At 40.8% G+C, this 27,166-nt stretch overlaps 1 protein-coding gene across 6 annotated transcripts in view; it reads left to right on the forward strand.

Moving 5' to 3' along the window:
* Nucleotides 1–27,166, forward strand: part of Wdfy3 (WD repeat and FYVE domain containing 3) — a 250,165-nt gene that overhangs the window by 148,134 nt on the left and 74,865 nt on the right. For 5 of the 6 annotated variants that reach the window (XM_004661584.2, XM_004661585.2, XM_045143337.1 and 2 more), the window contains 10 exons: nucleotides 30–182; nucleotides 5,051–5,124; nucleotides 5,213–5,374; nucleotides 6,622–6,716; nucleotides 11,029–11,149; nucleotides 11,362–11,579; nucleotides 17,923–18,158; nucleotides 19,218–19,352; nucleotides 21,993–22,172; nucleotides 23,405–23,638. In XM_004661584.2, coding sequence (XP_004661641.2) covers nucleotides 30–182; nucleotides 5,051–5,124; nucleotides 5,213–5,374; nucleotides 6,622–6,716; nucleotides 11,029–11,149; nucleotides 11,362–11,579; nucleotides 17,923–18,158; nucleotides 19,218–19,352; nucleotides 21,993–22,172; nucleotides 23,405–23,638 — 1,608 coding nt within the window. The remainder of the gene's footprint in view (nucleotides 1–29; nucleotides 183–5,050; nucleotides 5,125–5,212; nucleotides 5,375–6,621; nucleotides 6,717–11,028; nucleotides 11,150–11,361; nucleotides 11,580–17,922; nucleotides 18,159–19,217; nucleotides 19,353–21,992; nucleotides 22,173–23,404; nucleotides 23,639–27,166) is intronic. The other variant, XM_045143336.1, reaches the window with a different exon arrangement.

A 27,166-nucleotide genomic window follows, 5' to 3' on the forward strand; every position in this document is an offset into this window, starting at 1 on the left:
CCTCACTGAGAGACACTCTCTTCTTACAGTTGCTGGCAATGCTGCTTAAAAAGAAGCGCTCCCTCCTCAACAGCCACATCCTCCACCTAACCTTTTCCTTGGTGGGAACTGTGGACAGCGGCCATGAGACCTCCATTATTCCAAACTCAACAGCTTTCCAGGACCTTCTTTGTGATTTTGAAGTAAGTAGACAAATACTAACTGGGATATAGGTGATGAATATACTTCTTTCTTTGTACAATTATGATTTTTTTGTCATCTGAGATATGTATTAAATATCCAGCAATTTTATGGTGATCATATCAGTATCATTTAGTAAAATATAAAAAGCAGAGTAACTATGTGTGCTATTCTCTGCAAATGTTACAGAAATGAAATGGGATAATACATATCCCTAGCGACATTACAAGAGGCAGGCTTTTTAAAAAATATTTTTATAGTTTTAGTCTTTTTGGTTTTTGTTTTGTTTTGTTTCTTCAAGGTAGGGTCTCACTCTAGCCCAGGCTGACCTGGAATTCATTCTGTAGCTCCAGGTTGACCTTAAATTCCCAGTGATCCTCCTACCTCTGCCTCCTGAGTGCTGGCATTAAAGGATGCATCACCACACCTGGCTGAGCTTTATTTAATCTAGCACTTCTGATGGAAACTTCTGTACAAAGAATAGATGAAGCCATGTAACTTTGGATATTAGCAGCTGTGTAGTAAGATAACTTTTACCCAAATAACAAGATTTTTGGTATTTTGGAGTTAAGGTCTCTGTAACCCAGGCTGACCGACTGTCACTCACTCTGTAGTCCCATGCTGGCCTCAAACTCATGGCAGTCCTCCTACCCCTGCCTCCTAAGTAGTGGGATGAAAGGCATGCTCTACCATATCCAAAACAAGATTATTCTTCATACTAATTACCCATAGCATTTCCAGCTATCACCAGTACATCAAATAACCATGTACTTTGCCCATTTGACCTCTTTTTCACACCACATTTTGACACATTAGTCACTGTACACTAGATGTTGATGTTGCATCCCTGGGAAACAGCAGGATACCTAGGTTTTATGAGTGCAGAAGGTGTGTCTTGTCTCTGTCTTTGTTTCCCCAGCCACCCAGGATGGTACCAGCAACTAACGATTACCTCTGATAGCCCAGTCTCAACTAGTGAATTTCTAGCAAACAGACTGTGCTCTAATTATTTTGCAGAAGCTATTTTCAGAGCTTATTCATAGTTTCCTTCTAAGTAAAACTCCTGGGCCTGCACTCAGTTCTCAGCAACCACAGCTCTCTGGAGCCTTTGGTGCTGTTCCTCTTCCTACAACTCCCTCATCTCAGGCTGATTGTTACTTCTTCTCACTACTCATAATTTTCTGCTCATGAAGTTTCCATTATTTCACTTAAAGATTTCCATCTTCACTGATTTGGAATCTCCTCTACTTTTTTTTTTTTTTTTTTTTTCTCCAGACGCTCACCTGATGCCACAGCCTCATCTCTATGGAATTCACTTTCACATTTCATAGCTCAGTTTGTAACCTTGATTTTAAATTAGTTTTTTCTTATTTTTATTTATTTGAGAACGACAGACAGAGAGAGAAAGAGGCAGATGGAGAGAGACAGAGAATGGGCATGCCAGGGCCTCCAGCCACTGCAAATGAACTCGCCCCCTTGTACATCTGGCTAACGTGGGTCCTGGGGAATTGAGTCTTGAACCGGGGTCCGTAGGCTTCATAGGCAAGTGCTTAACCGCTAAGCCATCTATCTCTCCAGCCCTGTAATCTTGATTTTAAATTCCAGACTTATTTCTAACCTCTTGCTCAACATTTCCATTTTGATGCCTCACCAATACCTTAACTGAACTTAACATCTCTCCCTGAATTAGTTCTTCTGTCTAACTTCCCTATTTATTAATAACACCACCATTGCCTTGGCTTCAAGTTATGCAGTCAGCTTCCTTCTTGCTTCCTGCTAGGGAGTTTATGACACTGAACGCTATAGATTGTGCTTCCAGAGTCTGTCTTTTCTGCTTCTACTGCTTGCCCAAATGCAAGCCTCTTCCTACCTGTGATACCTGTGATACTGTGATAATGGTCTCTTTCCTGTCTTTCCTCAGGCTCTGCTATACACCTTTATGATCCCATTCCTTTTCAAAGATTTAATTATATCATGTCTTCAAACATGTGCAGAGATTTTCTTTTCCTACACAACAAAGTACATATTTCTCAGCATGGGATTCAAAGTTCTGATTCTCAAGCCTCAGATTCTTTCAGAGAGCACTTGCTGAGTGTTTTTGAGCCAAGCACAATTTCAGTTGCTAAGGATGTAAAAACAAATATAAAGCACAGAGTCCATGCCTCAAGGCCTTTAGCTCATTGGAGGATAAAAGCAGAGAAACAGACAAACAAATCCTTGTGAAAGCTTGAAGTCAAGAGCATGCGGAAAGGTTGTAGGACGGAGAAGACCTTTCTGATCCAGCCTCACCTTGTTTCTTTCTAGTAACTAACACATTCCGATGTTAAATTGTCTTTAGTTTTAGATTGCAGGTTAATATTTAATATACAAACATTACAATGCTAGTTGCATATCAAGCTCTGGCTTTATTTCAGTGTCTTGTATACTTTATGGTTCTATATAACATCCTTTATAAAAAAGTATTTTTATTTATTTATTTGCAAGGAAGAAGGGAGGTGAGTGTGTATGGGCACACAAGGCCTCTTTGCTGCAAGCAAACTCCAAATGCATGCTCCACTTTGTGCATGGGTACTAGCGAATTGAGCCCATGCCAGGAGGCTTTGCAAGGAAGCACCTTTAACTGCCGTGCTATTTCCTCATCCTTCATTAACCCAAACCCCAAGTCTATAAAAATTCTCCCATTTCAAAAACAACCAGTTCAAACAAATACGATACTATCATTATAATAACATATAAATGTTTTCTTTTATATGGTTATTCAAGAATTTTGTTTCATTTGCAAATAGAGAAAGAGAGAAAGAAAAACAGAAGAGAGATAGACAGAGAATGGGTGCTCCAGGGCCTCCAGCCACTGCAAATGAACTCCAGATGCATGTGCCCCTTGTGCATCTGGCTTACATGGGTACTGGGAAATTGTGCCTGGGTCCTGTGGCTTTGCAGGCAAGTGCCTTAACCTCTAGGCCATCTCTGCAGCCCTATTCTAGAGTTTTTAATACACATGTAAGAGAATTTGTTTTATCTTTGAAGGTGATTATACCTTGCAAATATCACTCAGTGGGATGCTTGCATTTCTTTGCTACTCTGTGTCATTGTTTTTGTGTATTTTTCTATATGTTCATAATCTCCACCATAGTTTGCATTGTTTTTGCTTTAAATAATCAATTAATTATAGAAGACATTATTTAAAATGTGTTCTGTGTGTATGGATGTGTACTGTGTGTGTGTGTAAGCATGTTCATGATGCCAAGTACATGTGTAGATCTGAGAACAAGCGTGGGGTATTTGTCCTTTGTTTATACCAACTTTGAGATAGGGTCTTACTTGTTTGTTTGTTTTTGTCTCATTTGCACCAGTCTATCTGGCCTATGAACTCCCAGATTCTCCTGAGTCCACCTGCCATCTGTAGAGTTGGTTGAGATCACAGATGCTTGTGCCACATTGTGTCTGGCTTTGCATGAATTCTGGGGAATTGAACTCGGTCCAGCAGGCTTTCAAGCCAGCACCTTTAATTGCTGAGCCAGCTACCCAGGCCTTTAAAAGTCTTTATTTGTTCATCTATATGGCATTTAGAGCATTCTCTGTCCTATTTGTAAATACGAGTTTCCATCTTCCATATTCTTATGCCTGGAGGAATTTCTGTGTGTATGGTGTGTGCCTAGGTAAACTGGAGGTCAACCAAGTGTCTTCCTAAATTGTTCTCCACCTTATTTATTGAGACAGGCTCTTTTGGTGAATCCAGAGCTGACTGTTGAACAAGATGAGCTAGCCAATGAGCCTGAGGGATTCATCTGCCTCTGTCTCCCCAGTATTGGGATTGCAGGTGTTTCACACCACACCTGGTGTTTACTTGGGTACTGAGGATCCAAACTCAGTTACCCAGGCTTGTACTATGAGCACTTTGTACATTGAACTATCTCCCCAGCCTCGATAAGTTCTTTTTAACTTTTAAAATTTTATTTATAAGGAGAGAGTTGGGGGAGACAGAGGGAGAGAGAGAGAGAGAATGGGTGCACTGGGGCCTCTTGCCACTGCAAACGAACTCCAGATGCATGTGCCATTATGCGCATCTAACTTTATATGGTTACTGGGAGATGAAACTCAGGCCATCAGGCTTTGCAAGCAAGCACCTTTACCATTGAGCCATCTCTCCAGCACCTGGATAAGTTCTTTTAACATATCTTTAGTATAGTCTGCTGGCGATGAATTGTCCCAACTGAAAAAGTCTTCTTTTCATTCCTGTTTAAAAGATATTTTTGCATGAAATACAATTCTAGATTTACTTAAAGCTTATTAATCAAGGAAATTGTCATTCACATCATATTTAGAATTTTCTAAACCATTTTCCTGCCTCCTGTCCCTTTTCTGTACAATAGTCACCCATTCCTCATATTCCTTGGTGTTGTCCCTCAAGTAACTAGTATACTAGCTGGTCATTTATTAATGGTGATTTCTTTCTTTCTTTCTTTCTTTCTTTTTTTTTTTATTCTACATTTGGAATACTTTCAGTTGATTACTGGATTATTTTTCTTCAATGACTACTTTCTGTTCATTCCCCCCATTGTGTTTTGTATTGAAATACCATAAGTAGAAGTCTCTTGTGGCTTTATCTTCTATTTATCTTTTCATTATATTTACCTTTTTGTTGCATGCTAAAACATGAGGATATATATATCATAGATTGCGAAATTATGATATTGCTATTTTCTGGGTTTTTCTGGGGGGGGAGGTTATAAAGTGACTGACTGTTCTGAATTCTCTCTATTGTTTAGCTAGCTATGTTAGTGAAGCAGGCCCCTGGGAGGAATTTCATGTTCTATGGCCGTGGGGCGATTTTAACTGTAAATACAATGCTACTATTTTTGCATTACAGGTCTGGCTCCATGCTCCATATGAACTTCATCTCTCCTTGTTTGAACACTTTATTGAGCTGCTCACAGAATCCAGGTATCAGTTAAAATCCATGCAGTTAGTTAGTTGTAGAGGAAACAGTGATTTGGGGCACTAAATCTTTTTTTTTTTCCCTCTCCTATAGTGAGGCTTCAAAGAATGCCAAATTAATGCGAGAATTCCAGTTAATCCCAAAGCTGCTCCTGACTCTCCGAGATATGTCTTTATCCCAACCCACTATTGCTGCTATTAGTAACGTGCTGAGCTTCCTGCTGCAAGGCTTCCCCAACAGCAATGATCTGCTCAGGTAGTGGAGCTTCTGTCCTGTCTTTTTACCATGCAGCCACTTCCTTGCGGTTCAGGTGAATGGGTAACTGAGTGCTGTGTGTGGGTAACACCTGCCATGTCAGAACCAGTCAAGAAATGGGAAGGTGTAACAGGCATGCTGCGCCTCAGTATCTTGCCATTGTGGACGAATGAAATATTGATGGGACGGGCATGGGAATTTTCTAGTGATATTGGTTGCTCTGGACATAAAAGTGTTCCATATGGGAATTGTCAGTTCCCCGGTTTCATTACCCAAATTTTGCTAATTCTTAGGTTTAGATGTATATGTATGTACACACACACACACACACACACACACACACACACACACACACACAATACCACATCACCACCTTTCTGTTTGATCTCTCTTATTTAAACAAATGATGATACTTCATTGTGGCAAATTCAGTTTTTGGTATGATTTGAATATTATTTTGCTCAAGTAACTAATGTGATTTTGAGTATACTTGTGCAGTCTCTGCAATAAGTACACCTTTAATCTCAGCACTCAGTAGGCTGAATTAGGAGAATTGCTATGAGTTCCAAGCCAGCCTGGGCTACAGAGCGAGGTCCAAGTCAGCCTGGGCTAGTGGAGTACCTTTCTAAAAACAAAACAAATTATTTTTAAAAAACCTAAAATATAAGAATTTTGGATAATTAGAATTTTCATTATCTCCATTTTTTATTTAGAATTTATCCTGGGATTATGATGAAATTATTAGTAAAGCTTATCAAAATTTCTAATTTTTCCCTACTTTATGAAAGAGCCTAGAGAAGTTAAGCTATTCAGTTAAGCTCATGTGGTTAAAAAGTGACTAGTCAGGACTTTTAACTTTATCAGTATTTCTAGAACCCCAAATTCTTAATCTCTTGGTTCCTGTGGATTCACACAGATAACTGTCAGACATTTAGCGTGGATCAGTCACGGTACTGAGGTGTTGAGACCACTTGGGTCAGTGCAGGACAGTACTGAGGTGTTGAGACCACTTGGGTCAGTGCAGGAAGGAACTCACACTTCTGAAGACCTGAGCATTCCCTATGGTGTAAGACTATTGCTGTCTCTAATGTCCTAGGGAGTGTCACCAGAAGATGCGAACCAAGTACAATCACTTAAATATCCATAAAAATTTAAATAGGAAATGCTGTTCTTTCCACTTTGTTGTATTTTTTGGCTTGGAGAAAAATAAGAAAAATGAAATTGATAACCTTTTTCTGTGTTTTAAGGTTTGGCCAGTTCATTTCTTCTACTTTGCCCACCTTTGCAGTTTGTGAGAAATTTGTAGTTATGGAAATAAATAATGAAGAGAAACTTGACACTGGTGAGTTGATGGTGGAATTTATGAAGGACACTGATCAGCTGATGGCTGTTCACTTTTAATATGAATCACATGGGAAATTGTGTGTCTTTTCTCCTTACATCACTGATGCATTCACCTTATATCAACCCATATGTACACAGAAGTATAGTGTTGCCTATGAGTTTTAATATGGTATGAACTTTACTTTCAAAGTAAAATCTTGGGCTGGGGAGATGGTTCAGTGATTAAGGGAACTTGCTTGCAAAGCCTGCTGGTCTGGTTCTGCTTGCCCAGTACATATGCAAAGCCAGATACACCAAATGGCACCATGCATCGGGGGTTTACTTATAGCAGCAAGAGGCCTTGGCCCACCCATATCCATTTTCTCTGTCTCTAAAAATTAATGGAAAATATTTTTAAAATTAATCTAAAAGTAAAATCTTTACTATTTTTTGGATTCATAGCAATGCTGTTTGAATAGCACTCTTCTAGTATAATTTTAACATTATTTGATTTTTAAAATTTTATATATATCTTCAAAAACAATACTTAGTAAAAGTATATCCATATTACTATCATTGTCATTTTTCTGGTAAGTGTTAAAGTCAACACTGAGAGAAAGATCATTTTACTAGGCTCATTTATAAGTGTATAATAGAAAAATGATCTCATAGGTTGTGTGTTCTTGAGTCTGACAGGCAGTGTTTTTCTTTTACCCTCTGTTCTCATATGTGTTTCTGGCTCTGTATTCTTGGATAGGAATGCTGTTTGGAAAGCATTGAAAACACCTTTTCATTTGACCTGTATAATTGCATTCCCAGATCCTAGGCAGTTTCCCTTCCAGATCCTTGGTCCTATATCTGTGGATATAACCCAATTCCATATAAAAATATTTATGGGCTGGAGAGGAGGCTCAGCAGTTAAGGTGCTTGCCTGCCAAGCATAAGGATCCAGGTTCAATTTCCCAATACCCATGTAATCAAGATGTACAAAGTGCTGCATGTGTCTCGAGTTCATTTGCCGTGGCTGAAGGCCCTGGTGTTCCCTTTCTCTCTCTTTTTTCTGTCTGTGCACCCCCCTCGTAAATAAATTGATGAATAAAATATTTTAAAAATATTCCTCAGAAAATGCTACTATTGTATGGGCCTACAGTTAAAGGCACTTTCTTGCAAAGCCTGCTGGGCCAGGTTCAATTTTCCCATACACCAACATAAATCCAGATGCACAAAGGGATGCATTCATTGGGAGTGTTTGCAATGGCAAGAGACCCTGATGCATGCATATTCCCCTTCTCCCTTCCCCTACTCTCCCTCACCCCCCCCACACAAATAAATGAATAAAAATGTTTAAAATAAATAAATAAAATTTTAAAACCAGTACTGAACATATACTGAATTTCAATATCTTATCTTCGTTCCCTAAACAAAGCAAGTATTTATATAGCATTTACATACTATTGGGTATCATAAGTTATAGAAGATGATTTCAAGTTTAAGAGAGAACTTGTGTAAAGTATATTCAGTTATGTCACCATATTACCCATACAGAGGGATGACTCTTACTTGTTTTGCATTATTGAAATTATTACTCTTATATTATTCTGCTATCATCTCTTTTTGTTAAATTTGGGCAGCCAGACCCAGGAAAAGTTCTGCAGCAAAACATCACTTTCTCTACCTCTCAGCTTAAAAGTGTAAGCCTGGTTTTTGAGGGACGGACAGGAGATTGGAGGGACTAAGCATGGCAGACCACAGTGTTTTCATGATAGATGCAGGCCTGGGCATGATGCTGACTCACTTATTGCCAGTTCCTTTGAAGCAATGCTGAAATTTCTTTCCTGATAGAAATCGGCAGTAGATAGACTTGAGAGAGAGGGCTCAGTGGTTAAGGCACTTGCCTGTAAAGCCTAACGACCAGACTTCGATTCCCTGGTACCCATGTAAAGCCGGGTGCTCAAAGTGGGGCATGTGTATGGAGTTCATTTACAGCGGTTAAAGGCCGTGGTGCCGGTCATGCTGGTGCTGGCCATGATGTCACAGGCCTTTAATGCCAGCACTCAGGAGGCAGAGGTAGGAGTGAAGGAGGGTAGGAAAAGCTAATTCCTTTTAGGCAGTTAACAGTTAAGAGATTGAGGTCCAGAGAGAACCAGGAGATGCCAGCCCACATGCCACCTCACCCTAGCACAAGAATGGAACTCTATCTCTAATCTCCTTCACCAATAAATTAATAAACATGAAATACTATAAGCAGCATGAAACAGTGTGATGCATTGGAAAGCAGCAGTTTGGAGGGCAACTAACCTGGGAATTCTTCCCAGCATTCACTTGTTTAAACTGTATTTGAAAACTAGGGGAACTGAAAGCCAAATGACAATTAGGGAGGACTTGATAAAGAGAATTTTAAATTTCTGTATTCATTGTTACTTTGGTTTTGTTTGTTTGTTTTTTCGAGGTAGGGTCTCACTCTAGCCCAGGCTGACCTGGAATTCCCTATGGAGTCTCAGGGTGGCCTCGAAGTCTTGGTGATCCTCTTACCTCTGCCTCCCAAGTGCTGGGATTAAAGGTGTGCGCCACCATGCCCGGCTTGTCATTGTTATTTGACTGGAGAATTTAATTTTATGTTTTGTTTATTTATTAGAGAAAGAAAAAATGGGCACAGCAGGGCGTCCAACCACTGTAAACAAACTCCAGACATATAGGCCATCATATGCATCTGGCTTACATGGGTTCTAGGGAATGAAACCTGGATCCTTAGGCCTCACAGCAAGTGTGTTAACCACTAAGCAATCTCTCCAGCCCAATTTTTAAAATACAATCTATTTGTTTGAGAGAGTGTGTGGATGAGAGAGGAAGAGAGAATGAATAAGAATGGGCCCTCCATGGCCTTTTGCCACTGCAAATGAACTCCAGAGGCATGCACCACTTTGTGTCTCTGGCTTTATGTGGCTATTAGGCTTTTGCAAGCAAGCTCTTTTAACTGCTGAGCTATAGCCCCAGGCCTGCAGAAATTTTTCAAGAAAGTAATTTTATATCAACTTAGATCTTCTTGTATACTTTTAATAAGGAAATTTTTAAACTGTTAGTTTATGCCTCTTGTAAGAGGCAGGACTCTTGAGTTTCTCTTGATGAGTTTGAAGCATTCATAACGAATAAAGCACTGTTAGCATTTTAAAATACAGATGAAAAGTTATAGTAGTCACAAGTAACACTATTGTCAAGTTCAGCCTGACCTTCTGCCTAACCAGAAGCGAGAGCACAGATTGTCACCCACCCCCTAGGTTTTCATGGTGGAGCTGGTCAGGCACTCTGAGTTCCTATCTTCCTCCAGCTCTTTCCTGTTTCTTTTGTTCATTTGTGTGTGCTTGCACCTGTTCTGAGCTGTGTGATTCTGACATTGCTTTATGTAGTGTTGAATTAGCTTATGATTCTCTATCTTCAGTTTTACGTCTAGTGCTGATACAGAACACAACCTTCACCTCCAAAGGAAAGAGAGATGGTTTCTTCTTGAACCAAATGTGAGGCCTAGGAAAACAGATGCATGTTGCATCACATAACATGCTCCAATGTGGAGACATATTCATGAAAGTTTTGTAGTTAGAGGACCAAGGAAAATCCTAAGTCAAGGCATCAGTCACAGCCCAGCGAGGACAGTTGTGATGTGAGTGTCAGGCACTCTCTGGTGATGTGCTTTACCTTTGGTTGGTGAAAGCCAGTGGTCTGATGACTAATACATTCTAAAAGGTTTTCCCTGCTACTCACAAAGATGGTAGGTCACACACACAGGTGAGCGATGACTGGCCATTAAGGAAACTAAAGATAGCCCAGGACAATTTAACTGTGGACCTGCAACATTCCAAGTCTCCATGGTCAGGAAGTTGTAGTCTGTCACTCAGCCTTGTATAGTTTCTGTCACATAGATGTGGCTTTTTCTCTGATAATTTCAGTTCATGCTGGTAAATTTAACTGTATATGGAAAGAAACCAGAGATTAAAGACCTGAGAGATTGAGTTTCTGTGGTAATTATTCTTTTATTCCTATGGTTCTTATGCATGGTTGCAGTCTGTTGAAGAAGGGGGATTATCAATGTAAAATAGGGTTGAGGCCTTTACTGGTACTACTTTAGATAGTGTCACAAATGGAAATAAACAGTTTTCAGAGTTCTAAAGAGAAGTTATTTTACACGAAGCCTTTTTTTGTCTACTTCAGTGGAAATCAGTTTTAGAGAAAATGTTTCTTAAAGGATTTAGTTTTCAGTGAGATTTCAGTGAACCATGTTGGATATTTTACCATAGTTTATCTGCTAGGTATATTTATTGTATCTATTTTCCTTATAGGAATTGAAGAAGAGTTTGGAGGCCTTGTGTCTGCTAATCTTATACTTTTGAGGAACAGACTTCTAGATATCTTGCTAAAACTAGTTTATACATCTAAAGAAAAGACCAGTATTAACTTGCAGTAAGTAAAACTGTTTTAAAACTCCTGGGCCCATATGGTATGGTTAGTTCATGTCAAACACAAGGAGTTGCCATCCACTTTGCTCAGATTTGCTTTAATCCTGAAGTGTAGAATATCTTCAGAAGGAAACTCAATCATAAGTTTCTTTTTACTTTGAAATCCTAAATCCTGAAACTGATGTCATTTCTTTAAATCCATCTGTCTCTGACTAGAGCTTGTGAGGAACTGGTCAGGACGCTGGGCTTTGACTGGATTATGATGTTTATGGAAGAGCACTTGCATCCCACCACCGTCACGGCTGCCATGAGGCTCCTGGTGGTCCTGCTGAGTAACCAGTCTATTCTCATCAAGTTTAAGGAAGGACTCAGCGGCGGAGGATGGCTTGAACAGACTGACTCTGTCTTAACTAACAAGATAGGAACCGTGTTAGGTATGAGGCTTTTATCATTGTCTGCTTTAAAATAACCTCTTACGTTTTATTTCTAAATCTCATATAAGTGCATACTGTGTAGTATCTCATAACCATTAAATTGTGAATTTTGAGTATGAGAAAAAGAAAAGCTGAGAAACTTCCACATTCACATTAAAGATAGAATATTAAAATTTGAAAACTCAGAATTTCTTATGACTTTATTATGTTATTTTCTGATAATAACTAATTAGCAAATTATCAGATCTGAATTAATGATTTTGAGTTTATTCTATGTCACTTTCTAAATACTTGCTACATAATAACTTGTGTCATTTGTCTAGTAAGTGTATGAAGTATAAGTATGTCATATGTATTTGATAGATTACACAGCTAGGGAGGGTCAGAGTTTAACTCCCAATCACTCAGGTCAAAGCCTGTACTAAATTATATGTAACTGTGATTTGTCTGATCTTAACGATCTTATATCAAGAATTTCTTTTTTGTTTTTTTGGGTTTTTTTTTTTTTTGGTTTTCTGAGGTAGGGTCTCACTCTGCTCACTCTGGTCCAGGCTGACCTGGAATTAACTCTGTAGTCTCAGGGTGGCCTTGAACTCATTGAACTCACGGCAATCCTCCTAACTCTGCCTCCCAAGTACTGGGATTAAAGGTGTGCGCCACCACACCCGGCTTAAGAATTTCTACATACCCTATCACATGAGAAAGTTAGGATCAGAATTTATGCTGTAATTTGAGTGTGTATGTGTGTGTGTGTGGAGTGTGCAGATTCGGGTGCCCTGTGCACATGAGTGCAAAAGCCATTGGAGGTTGCCACGTGTCTTCCTTTATCACTCATCACCCTTCTTGCCTTGAGTCAGGGTTTCTACCTAAACCTCAAGCTCTGGTTAGTCAGGCTTACTGGGGAGACCCACCCATCTCCTGTCTCCAGGTTACAGGTACATACAGCCGTGCTTGGTTTTTAACATGGGTGCTGGGGATCAAATTTGGGTCCTCAGACACAGCAAGCACCCTTACCCACTGAGCTATCTCCTTGACCCATACTTTGTACTTCAACCTAACAAGAATACCTTAAGGGGAGAATTTATTTTGCACGCACTTTCAAGGTTGCAGTCTCACATTTGACCCCATATGCACACTTGGACAAAGTGTCCTGGAGGCAGGAACTGTACCAGAGGATGCTCTCCACTTTTGGGCAGACAGGAAGCAAGGATGAGAGCAGGAAGGGAAAGGGCCATGTCCAGCTATGCCCCCAGTGACATGCCCCCAACATCCTACTTCTCAATCCAGACCTGACCTCCTGATAATGCATCAGCTTATGAATTCCTCAAGGGATTATTATGCTGATCAGGTCAGAGCTTTCAGAATCTACCCCTAAAAATGCCATCACAGATTCACACAGAGGTATACTCTTATCCCATGGGGGGACTTAATATTTTTATTTATTTGAGTGTGCGTGTGTGTGTGTGTGTGTGTGTGTGTGTCTGAAAGAGAGAGAGAACATGGGTGTGTCGGAGTCTCTTGCTGTTGTGAATGAACTCTAGATGCATGTGCCCCTTTGTGAAACTAGCTTTATGTGGAAACTGTGGAATCAAACCCAGGCTGGCAGGCTTTGCAAGTAAATGCCTTTAACTGCTGAGCCATCTCCAATCCTACAAGTGTTTCTTAATCCACAAAGTTGCCCATTACTTGCTCAGGAAAGTTGTCTACTATAAAGGTTAAGTAATCATTATAGATATTTTTCTGTTGTGAAAAAAATACATCATGGGCTAGAGAGATGGCTCAGTGATTAAGGCACTTGCCTACAAAACCTAATGACCCAAGTTCCATTTCCCAGTACCCACATAAAGCCAGATGTACCACGTGGCACATACATCTAGAGTTCATTTGCTGTGGCTGGAGGCCCTAGCTTGCCCATTCTCTCTCTCTCTCTGTCTCCTCTTCCTCTCTCTCCCCCTCCTTCTCTCCGTCCTACCTCCTTCTACCTGCAAATAAGTAAATAAAAATATTTTTAAAAATATATCACTATTTTGCATGGACAATGGAGGAAAATGTGATTGTTGTGAATAGTTACGAATACTTTAGAATCTGGAAATTTAGATTACCAACTTATACAATAAGCTCCTAGAAATCTGGGTGTGATGTGCTATGGCTTTATTCCCAACCCTCCAGCGGTTGGAACAAGGAGAGAGTTCAAGATCAGAATGGGCTGCATAGCTAGACTCTATCTCAAAACAAGCAAAACATCTTACTTAAGGAGAAATAATGGAAAGATAGGAACGGATGTGAAGTGTATTGAGTATGTGAATTATAAATGCTAAGTAGCAATACTGCTGCTTTAAATATATATTTGAGCTGGATAGATGGCTTAGTGGTTAAGGCACTTGCCTGCAAAGCCAAAGGACCTTGGTTTGATTCCCCAGGACCCACATGAGCCAGATGCCTAGGTGGCACATGCATCTGGAGTTTGTTTGCAGTGGCTGGAGACCCTGGCACACCCATTCTTTCTCTCTCTCTCTCTCTCTCTGTTCCTGTGCCTTGTTCTCTCTATCAAATAAATAAAAAAATAAAATATTTAAAAATAACTATTTGCATGTGTGTGTGTTGCACATAGCTAGGTCTCTTGTCATTGCTGACAGATGCCAGACACTGCACCATTTCTTGCATCCAGCTTATGTGGGTGGCTTAGAAATTGAACCCTTGCTCAGGAGGCTCTGCAAGCAAGCACCTTCAACTGCTGAGCCATCTCCCCAGCCTCCAGTACTGCTTCTTTTTATTTATTTATTTATTTTTTATTTATTTTTTTATTTTTAAATTTAATTTATTAGTTTTCTTTTCAGCAAATACAGCCAGGTTTGGTACCATTGTTTAGGCTCATCTATGATCTACCCCCTCCCATTGGACCCTCCTTGTTGATGTAAATGGGTCGTGCATTGTGGAGTTAGCCCACAGTTATTGGTACGATAAATGTCTCTGCATATCATGACCCAACATGTGACTCTGACATTCTTTCCGCCCCCTCTTCTGCAAAATTTCCCTGAGCTATGTTGGGTTCATTTTTGGTCTGCTTCAGTGCTGAGGTGTTGGGGGCCTCTGGGGCTCTGGCTGTCTGATTTGGTAGGAGTTGAGTTTTCTCTGTATTGGTCTCCTTCCCCTTTGTGCTGGTATCCAGTTCACAGGAAAACACCCTTGCTTGTTTCGCCAGTTGTCCTTAGTTTCAGTTGGACCCCTTTTGAAGAAGCAAACAGAACTCCTAACCGACTAGACCAAAGGAGAAACTCCCCAAGACATATTATCATTAAGACTTTAAACATTGACACCAAAGAGAAAATCCTAAAAGCAGCCAGGGAAAAACAGCACACCACTTTCAAAGGAAACCCCATCAGAATTACTTCAGGCTTCTCAATGGAAACCCTAAAAGCTAGAAGGGCCTGGAATGAAACTCTCCAAACTCTAAGAAACTATGGCTTCCAACCCTAACTATTCTACCCAGCAAAAGTCTCCCTTATAATAGATGGTGAAAGGAAAACTTTCCATGACAAAACTCAGCTTTACAATTATATGAACACAAAACCAACCTACAGAAAGTATTCCAGTACTGCTTCTTTTGCAGGCAAAAAAGCAGCACAATAATGACCACTCAGGCTTATGCAGTGCATTGCTCTTTGCAGAATTCTTTGACTAGATCATGTCTGGACTCTGGAGACAAACATGCTAACTTTCCTTAGTGAGGAGAGTCAGACTGGTAGTGACATAGGGTTTCTGGGCCAACAGTCATGGTGCCTTAAGTCCTCATCTCATTGCTTGAGTTAGCCCTAGGCACTTCTGTCTGGTGTCACTTGAGAAGTATTAGAAAGAGGTGCTTTACTCATCTCTCACATGCAGCATTGGCTTGCAACTTGTCCTTCATTGATTTCTGCGTGCCCAGTGCGTGTGCTACTCTGCTTCCAGAAAAGGAACAAAGTGGTCCATTTAAACTCAGTCCCACGTGACTAACTTGCCCTAAATCTGTCTCACTGTGCATGTGTGGCTGAATGGCAGATGTATCTGTCATCTCACTTGATTTCTGTTTCTCCTTGATCTAATGAGCAACTAATGATTTTAACTTTTCAGTTGGGAATTAGTAGTTTCAGTTAAATGTTTTAATAAAAATACTGTCCATATAGCTATAATTTGAACCTAAATTAATGCTTAATTATTGATCTTATGTTAAACATTCCTGACAGTTAACTATTTGGGTCAAATAGTATGATGTTTTGGAACACAGAAAAGAACACTAGTATTTTTTTCTTCTAATTTTGCTGAGCTAGAGATCCAACCCAGGGCCTCTTACATAGAATACTAACAAGTGTTCTACCACTGAGCCTCACCCTCACTCTACCCCATGGTATTAATTTTTCTTATGATCTACAAATTGAGTTTATTTTACTTTTCTAATGTCACTTGTGCATTTATAATTTCATGTAGAATTTACTATAAGCAATAAGTAACCTAATGTTTTAGTCTAGCCAGCTTTTTAGAAATAACAATCCACTAAGAGGTCAAGGAGACAGCATACTCCTATAGTCTAGAGTTGGCACTCACTGAATTTTCATTCTGAACAACTTATATGTTACCTGGATTAAATAAATGATAATAGGATTGAGGATGTTATTCAGTGGTAGGATACTTGGCTGGCATACAAAAGACCTAGTTTGATCCCCAGCAGTACACACAAGAAAGATAATAACAATGTCAAATTCACATGTTCATTGTGATTCGGAAGTGAAATGATATATAACAGAGCTTGGTAAATTGCAGTGCAAATTTTTGTTAATTAGTGGAGTATTGTTTAAAAGGTTAATTCATATCATACTGAGCAACTGGGTAAGATAAAATACTTTTAAAAGTAACCCATGGGCTGGAGAGATGGCTTAGCAGTTAAGATGCTTGCCAGCGAAGCTTACGGACCCAGGTTTGATTCTCCAGATCCCACGTAAGCCAGATGCAGATGGTGGCACATGTATCTGTAGTTTGTTTGCAGTGGCTCCCCCTCTCTTTCCCTCTCTCTCTCATTTCTAATAAATAAATAATAAATTCTTAAAAAATATTTTAAAAAAGGAACCCAGACATATAAATTGTTCTTTTATTATATTAAATGATAGTAGCAAATAAATGTTCTTTATCATAGAAAGGACAAATTAAAAAATATAAATTTCCATTTGAAATATTAATGGCTTAGAGTAGAAAAATCAGTCATTGGTTTCTGTTCACCAAAGACTTCTTGAAGTTTTGGCTGACATTCCCTCTGTCCAGCATGATGCTAGGAATGGAGTGGCAGAGGAATCATGTTTGGGTGGTCTGACGTCATAGTGTACTCCTGTGTAAAGGAAATCAATGTGCAAAAGCCACAGCAGTGAGCACTGCCTGTCCCCTGATGAGGCTGGGCTTCTGCCGAGGACAGTGACTGATCAGCTCAGCCCAGGCGGCCATGGCCATTGTGGGCTGCGATCTGCCACCCTGTACCTAGTAGCTCTCCAGCAGAGCGCAGGTCGTGTTTGAAGATCATGCTGTTTAGTCACAAAGGCTAGCTTTTGAATCAAGGTAAATGATTTAAGATATTTTCAAAATATATTAATTCTTTGGCAGTGGCTAGAGGCCCTGGTATGCCCCCCCCCCAGTCTCTCTATCTAGCTCGCTCGCTCTCACTCTCTCTCTCTGTCAAATAAATAAATAAAATATTTAAAAGAAAACAAATGAAGTGCATTAACTATTCTTTGCCAAGTGTATCTTGAAGTTCCATTGTTGCTGCATCCTCCATTTTGAGCAGGAATGTTAGAAGTCATCCCTTTAGTGGGGAGAGCTCATGCCACCTCAAGAAGCATGGTCTTGGGCTGGAGAGATGGCTTAGCGGTTAAGCGCTTCCCTGTGAAGCCTGAAGACCCCGGTTCAAGGCTAGGTTCCCCAGGTCCCATGTTAGCCAGATGCACAAGGGGGCGCACGCATCTGGAGTTTGTTTGCAGTGGCTGGAGGCCCTGGCATGCCCATTCTCTCTCTCTCTCCCTCTATCTGTCTTTCTCTCTGTGTCTGTTGCTCTCAAATAAATAAATAAAAATTAAAAATTAAAAATTAAAAAAAAAAAGAAGCATGGTCTTCATTGTCACAGCTGTGCATGGAAACCTGTGCCCGAGTGGGCAGAGAGTGTAGAGCGACCTGACTGAAATCAGTTCAGTCCTTGAACAGTTACCTGCCTGTACTTACGAATGCTCAGGATGGTGTGTCACCATAAGGAATATTTTTGTTCGTGGAACACAGTTACTGCCGTTACTGATGATTAACCTTCTTTTTGTCTTTCCTGTCGTCTTAGGATTCAACGTGGGCAGGAGTGCCGGCGGGAGGTCCACAGTCAGGGAGATTAACCGGGATGCTTGTCATTTTCCCGGTTTTCCAGTTCTTCAGTCTTTCCTTCCTAAGCACACCAATGTCCCTGCCCTCTATTTTCTCCTCATGGCCTTGTTTCTGCAGCAGCCCGTGAGTGAGCTGCCTGAGAACCTGCAGGTCAGTGTGCCTGTCATCAGCAGCCGATGTAAGCAGGGTGGCCAGGTAGGATTACCTAGAAAGGTGTGTCACTGTGTGTGCTAAAAAATCTCAGTAAAACCTGCTATACGTGCTGTCACTTCTGACATCTAAGGTTGGATTTGGCTTAAAATCTGAAGTGTCATTTTCCTAAAAAGAAATCCTTTGTTAATGTTTGGCCCTTTCTTCTTGATTGCTCTGCATGACTGTCTGCGTGAGGGCTGGAAATGATGTTGGTGGGTGTTTGAGTACTGTGACTTTCCTGAACATGGGGCTCTAGTTCCAGCGAATTAAAAATGCAAGCCGTGGGTGCAAGTTCTGATTAGAAAGGCATTTGTAATTTCTTAGTGAGAGATAAATCCACATTTTCAGGAAGACAGTAGTCTTTATTTGACTTCTAATTAAAGACGGTCATAGTTTTCTCCAAGTAGCTTATATTTGTGGATCCATGAAGATGTAGGAATTTAGCTTGTAAGCACAACTTTGCTTCTGTCTGATGCCAAATGTTATTTAAATCAGTCAAACTTGTAAGTAAAATCAAGTCAGCTGTACCCATACATTAGATCAAGGTGGAGGTTCATGCTTAGTAAAGCTTGATTGCTCCTACAATTTCAAAGTACAAAACTGCAGTTATATAGTGTAACATAAAACTGCTCCAAGTAAACATCTTCGTTGATTGTGCTTTGTGGCATCTTACCTGTACGTAAAATCCATTTGGATCAGAACATTGCTTAGAATGGGGGAAAGTGAGTTCATCCTGCCTTTTTTTTTTTAAAAAAAAAAATCTTGCTTAACATTGTTGCATCTATAATTTCATTTCTTTGCTAATGAACATGTATTTTTGTGTGTTTACTTTATAGAAAACGTAGAAACTAACACTTAAGTGTAGCTGCTTGCTCAGACTGATTATCGGATGACACATAATGTAACCATCTGGGGGTTTGAAATGTAGGATAGAGGGTTACTAGTGCTCTGTTATTACTCACTTCAAAATGGTAGTGTCAAAAAGTTTTTAGAATAGTAGAACTTTTAAGGATCTCCTGAACCTCCTTAGCAACTAATCTTCAATTGTGTTGAACTCTGCAGTTTGATTTGGATTCCATCTGGACATTTATCTTTGGGGTTCCTGCTTCCAGCGGAACTGTGGTCTCGTCCATCCACAATGTCTGCACTGAAGCTGCTTTTTTACTGTTGGGAATGCTCCGCAGCATGCTGAACTCAGTAAGTCCCTCGGGGGCTCAGAACTGCTACAGTCCACCTGCCTGAGACGTGTTTCTGTGGAGAGGAATCCTTTGTTCTTTACATATCGCATGCTCTCTAGATCCTGCCCTATTTTCTTACCTCACTGGAGTTAAGACCACAGATTCTGAGGCCAAAGGTATTGCCCTAGATTCTGTGCCCAGCACTGTAAGGGGCAGGGACTACAGACGCTGGAACCCATTCAGGGACTCCAGACATGCCAGCTTCTATGTGCTGCAGTGTGCTCAGCGTAAGTCTGGTGAGAACACAATCTACCCGTTGGGGTTGCTCTGAGGAGGTAATGGGCTAGTATATGCCTATGATACTTACAAAAGCATCACTTGGTCTATACCAAGTGATTCATGAGTATTAACTGATATTAATAATGCATGTATTGTAACATATACATGTACATAATCATGATGTATTTTTATGTGTTTACAGTTTATGTGTTACAGAACTCTAAAATAACTTTCATTGGAAAGTTAAAAATGTTAACAGTACAAGTTTTATTTAGCTTTTGGCCTTTTCTGTTCTGATTATTCTAAGAGATGAAGAATTGGAAGAATAAAGGACAAAAATGTAGGTTCCTAAACCTGGCGTGGTGGCTTACACCTTTAATCCCAGCACTTGGGAGGCAGAAGTAGGAGAATCACTGTGAGTTTAAGGCCACCCTGAGATTATATAGTGAATTCCAGGTCAGCCTAGGCTACAGTGAGACTCTACCTCAAAAAACAAAAGACAAACAACATCCAAAAAAAAAAGTGTAGCTTCCTATCTCGCAGGAATATTGTGAATAATGACTTAGGCTTGCTTATACAGTTTAGGATTGTTTTTAAGAGAAAGGCACCAAGGTGCCTTGATTATATGTACCTGATAAAGCCGATGTCAAAGCTGTTATTCTGCCATTTAAGAATAAAGTATTGCCATTAGGGCTGGAGAGATGAATTAGCAGTTAAGGCACTTGCCTGCAAAGCCTAATGACTTGGGTTCAATTCCCAGTACTCCCATAAAGCCAGATGCACAAAGTGGTAAATATGTCTGGAGTTTGTTTGCAGCAACTAGTGGTCCTGGTGTGCCCATTCTCTCTGTCTTTCTCTATTTTCTGAATCTCTCGGTGCTTGCAAATAAATACATTTTTAAAAACTATTGCCATTTAAATATATTAATTTACAAGCCAGGCGTGGTGCCGCATGCCTTTAATCCCAGCATTTGGGAGGGAGAGGTAAGAGGATTGCCATGAGTTCAAGGCCACCCTGAGACTCCATAGTGAATTCAAGTCATCTTGAGCTAGCTACCTCAAAAAAACAAAACTATATATATATATGGTAATTTAGAATGCTTTGGGATTCTTTCTTTTATTTTTCTTATTTATTTTTAAAGTAATTTTTATTTATTTACTTGAGAGAGAGAATGGACTTGCCAGGGCCTCTAGCCACTGCAAACAAACTCCAGATGCATGCGCCCCCTTGTGCATCTGGTTTACGTGGGTCCTGGAGAATTGAACTGGGATCCTTTGGCTTTACAGGCAAATGCCTTAGCCACTAAGCCATCTCTCCAGCCCTATTTTTGTTATTTATTTGAGAGAGAGTGTGTGTCAGAGAGAGAAAGAAACAGAGAGAATGGACATGCCAGGGCCTCCAGCCACTACAAACAAACTCCAGATGTATGTGTCACATTGTGCATCTGGTTTATGTGGGTTCCAGGAGAATCAAACCTGGGTCCTTTGGCTTTTCAGGCAAGTGCCTTAACCACTAAGCCATTCCTCCTGCCTGCTTTGGGATTCTTAATTTGGTTCATATTCATAAGCAAACTTTATGTATTTAAATATATATATTCTTATTACCTACCATTATTTTGTTGTATATGTTTAAGAATATTATTACTGAGTTGTATGATGCTGCTGTAAGTATCAAGAAGATGAAGGGACCTCTCCATGACCCTAATCCTGTGGTGTGATGCCCAGTTGGGCAGCATGAGGTGGATAGCCACTGCACCACAGCTATGCTCACATTGATGGGGAAGGGTCGTCAAAGTCAGTGGCTGTCATGAGCTTCTGACTACAAGTTCATCCTCTAGTGAACATACACATCCTACCAGTGTCCAGGGGTATGGTTTTTGTGTGTTTAGTTAACTCCTAGATTAGTTAACATGTACCCACAATTGCCTTTGTGCGTAGTTAAGAGTTCTAGGGCTGGGGAGATGGCTTCGTGGTTAAGGTGCTCCTGAGAAGCCTTAACCGCTAAGGTCCCACATAAGCCAGATGCACAAGGTGATGCAAGCGTGCAAGGTCGTATATGTGCTTCAAGGTAGCACAAGTGGCTGGAGGCCCTGGTGCACCAGTTGCTCTGTCTCTCTCTCCAAAAAAAACATACAAAAAACAAAAAAGAGTTTTAGACCATTAATTCCTCCAGTGTGAGAAGAGTAGTGAGTAGTAGACATTTCTAGTTTAGTGTATTTGTTGTATGAGACAGGCTTGCGAACCCCTAATCCGCTTGTTTCCACCTCCCAAGCATTAGGTTTGCAGGCAGGTACCACCAAAGCCAGCTAGTGGTAGACCCTTAAGGCTCCTTTTGGAAGAGTCGATCCTCTAACATGTCATCTCTCCTCTTCCCTTGGTAGCCGTGGCAATCAGAGGAAGAGGGGTCTTGGCTCCGAGAGTACCCGGTGACCTTGATGCAGTTCTTCAGGTGCCTGTATCACCACGTTCCGGACCTCGCCTCCGTGTGGATGAGCCCCGACTTCCTGTGTGCATTAGCAGCAGCCGTCTTCCCCTTCAATCTTCGGCCTTATTCGGAGATGGTAGGAAAGGGGAGAGAAGGGTCAATCTAGAACTAGTTTGTTCTAGTGACTTCTGACCACCTCGCAGTTCCATCATTTTCTCTACGGCCTCTTACACGCCTGTCTGCGGCTGCTTCCCCTAGACCAGCAGAGAACTCCACTTCCTGCTTTCGTGCACCCCTCCTGTGAGGCCACTGTCGGTGCCTGGCCTCTCCCAGAAGTTGCCGTTTCTTTCTTTTCTCACATGAAGGGAGCTGTGTAGTTATGAAATGTTCCTTATAGGTAGCAGAGCTCTAACCAGGCCAAATTTATTTAACTTACATCAAGAAGCAGGTAATTGCTAGATTTCATTTTTATAAATCAGAGTTGATTGTCTTCATAAATGAGTAAATGTAGGTGGTTCTTTCTTCTGCTCAACTCTTCTTACTTTCCCTCGCTTCTTATTTTGCTCTAACTTACTAGAACATTATTTGGCCACAGTCATAGTAGTATAGATAAGCCTGTCCTTTCGAACAAGCTCAGATAGTTACTCTCCCGTAACACCTCAAGATTCCATGCTGTTCCTCTTACTCCTCTCATAGACAGTAGAATCTGTAATAAACTGCCTTCTCCAAGCTAAGTTTTCTCTAATAAAGATGAAATGCTCATTCTAAAATTGTGGGGATTTCTAGGAGAAAGACAAGAATGGCATGTGACTAGAACTTCATTTTGCTTATAATTTTAGAATGCTTGTTTTGCATAAAAATATAACTTTCTATAATATTTAACTGTTTTTCCCCTTTTTGTAATTTGTTTTCTACTTTGTCCACCTCTCTTATTGAGTTAAAATTAGCAATAGTTCTGTGGGTATTTTGTTGATGCAGTGTTGTTTTGTTCTTTGAACGTTGTTCACCCAAGCAAAACGGGTCATCTCTTCGGTATCACCAATATGTCAAGTTTTTGTCTGAAGCTCCATGATGTGGGACTTCCCAGCAGGTCAGCTTCAGATATGCACATATAGTAATATTCTTGTTTTTGAAGTGGACTGTCCATAGTGGACTTACCAACCTAAATAAAGAAGCTCTGTTGTTAGTGGTCAGTCAGAAAGATCCTATGTGGTAAGGATTCCCACCGTCAGTGCTGGGCACGTGAGGCAGAGTGAGATCGTATATTGACCTGCCTGACAGCAGAGAAAGGCCCAGGGCGAATGCTGCCTCTCCTCACAGCCAAAGGTGCCACTTAAACCTGACTGCGACTCCACTTGATTTCCCCAGGTGACTGACCTCGACGATGAAGTTGGATCGCCAGCAGAGGAATTTAAAGCCTTTGCTGCAGACACGGGCATGAACAGGAGCCAGTCAGAGTACTGCAATGTGGGAACCAAGACGTATCTGACCAATCACCCAGCCAAAAAGTTTGTCTTTGACTTCATGCGGGTCTTAATAATAGACAACCTCTGTCTGACCCCTGCCAGCAAGCAGACACCACTGATTGATCTTTTGCTGGAGGTAAAGACAAAGAACTGCACATGTAACTTACTTGCATTGCTTTGATAATTATCACATTAATAATCAGGATCGGGATGATGTGTGGCCGAATGTACTGGGCTGGGAAGGTTTTCACCCCATCAGTGCCTAGTGTAGACCCTGTCAGTGTGTTCTTTCCACTCCTGGGAGCACATGTGTAACTCAGCCCTTACTCTGTTTCCCAGAATTGGCAAACTTTTCCAATAAAAGGTCACCTAATTTTTTTAGGCTTTGCAGGACATTTAGCTTGTGTCACAGCTGTTCAGCTAGGAAGGTACAAAAAGCAGAAAGCATGGCTGTGATCCCCCAAAACTATATCTTCTAAAACAGGTCCAGGCGGTAGAACGTGTATGACACTCCTCCCCCAGACATTTATAGCACATACTGGCATTTATTCCCCACCTCCTCACTTCTTCCTTCAATCCTGCTCAGCCACCATAGCTGCGATTGGCTATCACTGCTAGTATCCAGTGCCGCTCATGACATGAAGTATTGCACATAGGTGAATTTCCCCACAGGCATGGGACTTCTTGGTTGCTCTTCCTGTGGGTAATGGGTAACAATGCTGCATTAGAAAATGAGAGTGTCTTTGTACCTTAAAAGGCTTCCTTGCTGGCTCTAGAAATAACCAGTCCTGAAACCATTAAAAAATATTAGTGTAGAGTTCCAGGTCAGCCTGGACCCTACCTCTAAAAACAAACAAATAAGATGATGCTTGTCTAGCGCTAGGGGTGTGCTTGCCTAGAAAGTGCAAGGCTTTGGGTGTTGTTTTGTTTTGTTTTTAGCAGATCAAAACAACACTGGGAAGACAGAAACAACAGCATGCGCACCTAGTAAAATTGCTGAAGAAAACAAAAGCTCCCTTGTTTATACACTCAATTGCTTTTGGCCACTTCATATAAATATGGGCAAACAGGCCATGCCTTGGAATGTGTGGAGGACTTGATCCATGCAGGCCGCTTTTTTCTTCTGGATGTGGACACATGCTCTCGAGTGTGGCAACCAATCAGATTGCTCCCTCTAGCGGCTGATGCATTTTGCTTTTAGAAAAATATTTTTATTAACAACTTCAGTAATTATAGACAATATCCCATGGTAATTCCCTTCCTCCCCCTACTTTCCCCTTTGAAACTCCACTCTCCATCATATCCCACCCCCCTCTCAATCAATCACTCTTACTTTGATGTCCTGACCTTTTCCTCCTATTATGATGGTCATGTGTAGTGTCAGACACTGCAAGGTCATGGATATCCAGGCCATCTTGTGTCTGGAGGAGCATGTAATAAGGAGTCCTACCCTTCCTTTGGCTCTTACATTCTTTCTTCCACAATGGACCCTGAGCCTTGGAAAGTGTGACAGAGATGTTTCAGTGCTGAGCACTCCCCTGTCATTTCTTCTCAACACCATGGTGCTTTCCGAGTCAACACAAAGTCACTATACCTGAAAAGAGAAGCTTCTCTAACAAAAGATGAGAGTAAAATTAATATATAGGTATGAACATTAAGAGAAGTGCATGCCAGGCTGATTGGTGAGCATAGTATGCACATTTTTAAGATACATATTTTATTTATTTCTTTGAGAGAGAGAAAGAGACAGAAAGAGAGAAAGTGAGAGGGGAAGAGAATGGGTGTGCCAAGGCCTCCAGGGACTGCAAACAAACTCCAGATGCATGCGCCTCCTTGTGCATCTGGCTTATCTGGGTCCTGGAGAATTGAGCTGGGATCCTTTGGCTTTGCAGGCAAGTGCCTTAACCACTCTCTCTATAGTATATACATTTAACCAGACACCAAGCAGACGTTACACACCTAGGGCTCATGACTAACCCTGTCATAGGTTTTCGGTATCAGGCGTATATTCTATCCAGTACAAGCAGGCCTCCAGTCCAATTAGAAAGCAGTTTGTTTCTCCTATAACAGACATGCCACTTTTTTTTTTTTTTTTTTTTTTTTTTTTTTTGGTTTTTCGAGGTAGGGTCTCACTCTGGTCCAGGCTGACCTGGAATTAACTCTGTAGTCTCAGGGTGGCCTTGAACTCATGGCGATCCTCCTACCTCTGCCTCCCGAGTGCTGGGATTAAAGGCGTGCGCCACCACACCCGGCATCAGACATGCCACTATTGCATATGTTGGCTCATTTGGTCTGGCTGGCCAAATTTAAGACTTGCAGTGTCCACTGTTGAATTCCACTGATGATTTCTCTCTCTTTCGTTGAACTATATGCAGCATAGCTTTTTCCAGCTTTCTGTCAGCTGGTCTATGCAGAAGAAGTTTTCAGCTCAGCTCCAGCAGGAATTTTCAGTGACCTTTCAGTCCGAGTATGTGGAGTTTTCAGCAATAGGGTCTTACTGTCTATTACTGGTGGAAAACCAAGAGCCTCAGTAATAGCCTGTAATGTTTTGGGGGCATCAGGGACCTCCCTGGCCAACAACTCACAGGAAGGTATCCCATTCCTGTCACTGAAAATTTTCTAGTAACAATCTATGGCTTCTTGTCCAAAAAGGTAGGTTTGTAGGTTTCCATATGACTTATTCATACCCTCTTAGACTTTGATTAGCCCTTCCCCACCTTTCTTTTACTCAGCCTCTTCTCCTGACCTCACTTAGGCCTTTCCACACCTATAAATCTGTTCTTGTACTTATATATATACATCATCCTATTAAGTCCCCCCCCTCCCCTCCTGATGCAGTTAGCTTTTTAAAAAAAATATTCTATTTATTATTTATCTATTTGAGAGAGGGACAGAGAGAAAGGGCACACCAGGGCCTCCAACCATTGCAAACAAACTCCAGAGGCATGTGCCACCTTGTAAAAGTCTGGGTTATGTGGGTCCTGGGGAATTGAACCAAGGTCCTTTGGCTTTGCAGACAAACACCTTAACTGCTAAGCCATCTTTCCAGCCTTATTTAGCTGTTTAATTGCAGCCTCAAACCACAGATATTTTGCCTTGTTCATGTGAAAGCATGTAGTAATTAAAAGAAGTCATGTATATAACTTAGGAACCAGTCATTATAAGCAGTGTAATCAGGACCACAATGTTTAATATTGGCAGAGCAGTAGTTTTATCAGTAAGCCACATGATTAAAAGCTTGCTGTGTAGAGTTTGTCCCCTTTGGAAACCTCAGAAAGCACATAGGACTGGAGCTAGAACTCAGTCATAAAGCATTTACCTTAAATGCATGATGTCTTGGGTTCAATTCCCACTTTTACAAAATCAACAACAACAAAAACAAAAGAAAATCCTCCAAGGAGAAAGGAGATCAGTATCTTAGTATACACTGTAAATTTTTGAAATATCTTAGGAAAGATAAAACAATAGATGATGTTCCAAAGAGATGTGTGGAAGAAACTACAACTGGGCTGAATGAATTAACAGTTATGAAAGGAATAGAATGGAGTTTATCTGTCCAGTGAGCATTGCAACTTACAAGAACCCTAATTGCTGATTCATTGATCATGGATGACTTACATACTTGTCTTTTATTTTTGTTTCTGTGTGAGTTGGAAAAGCTTCA

The sequence above is a fragment of the Jaculus jaculus genome, chromosome 2 (assembly GCF_020740685.1).
Source record: "Jaculus jaculus isolate mJacJac1 chromosome 2, mJacJac1.mat.Y.cur, whole genome shotgun sequence".
Taxonomy (NCBI): Eukaryota; Metazoa; Chordata; class Mammalia; order Rodentia; family Dipodidae; genus Jaculus; species Jaculus jaculus.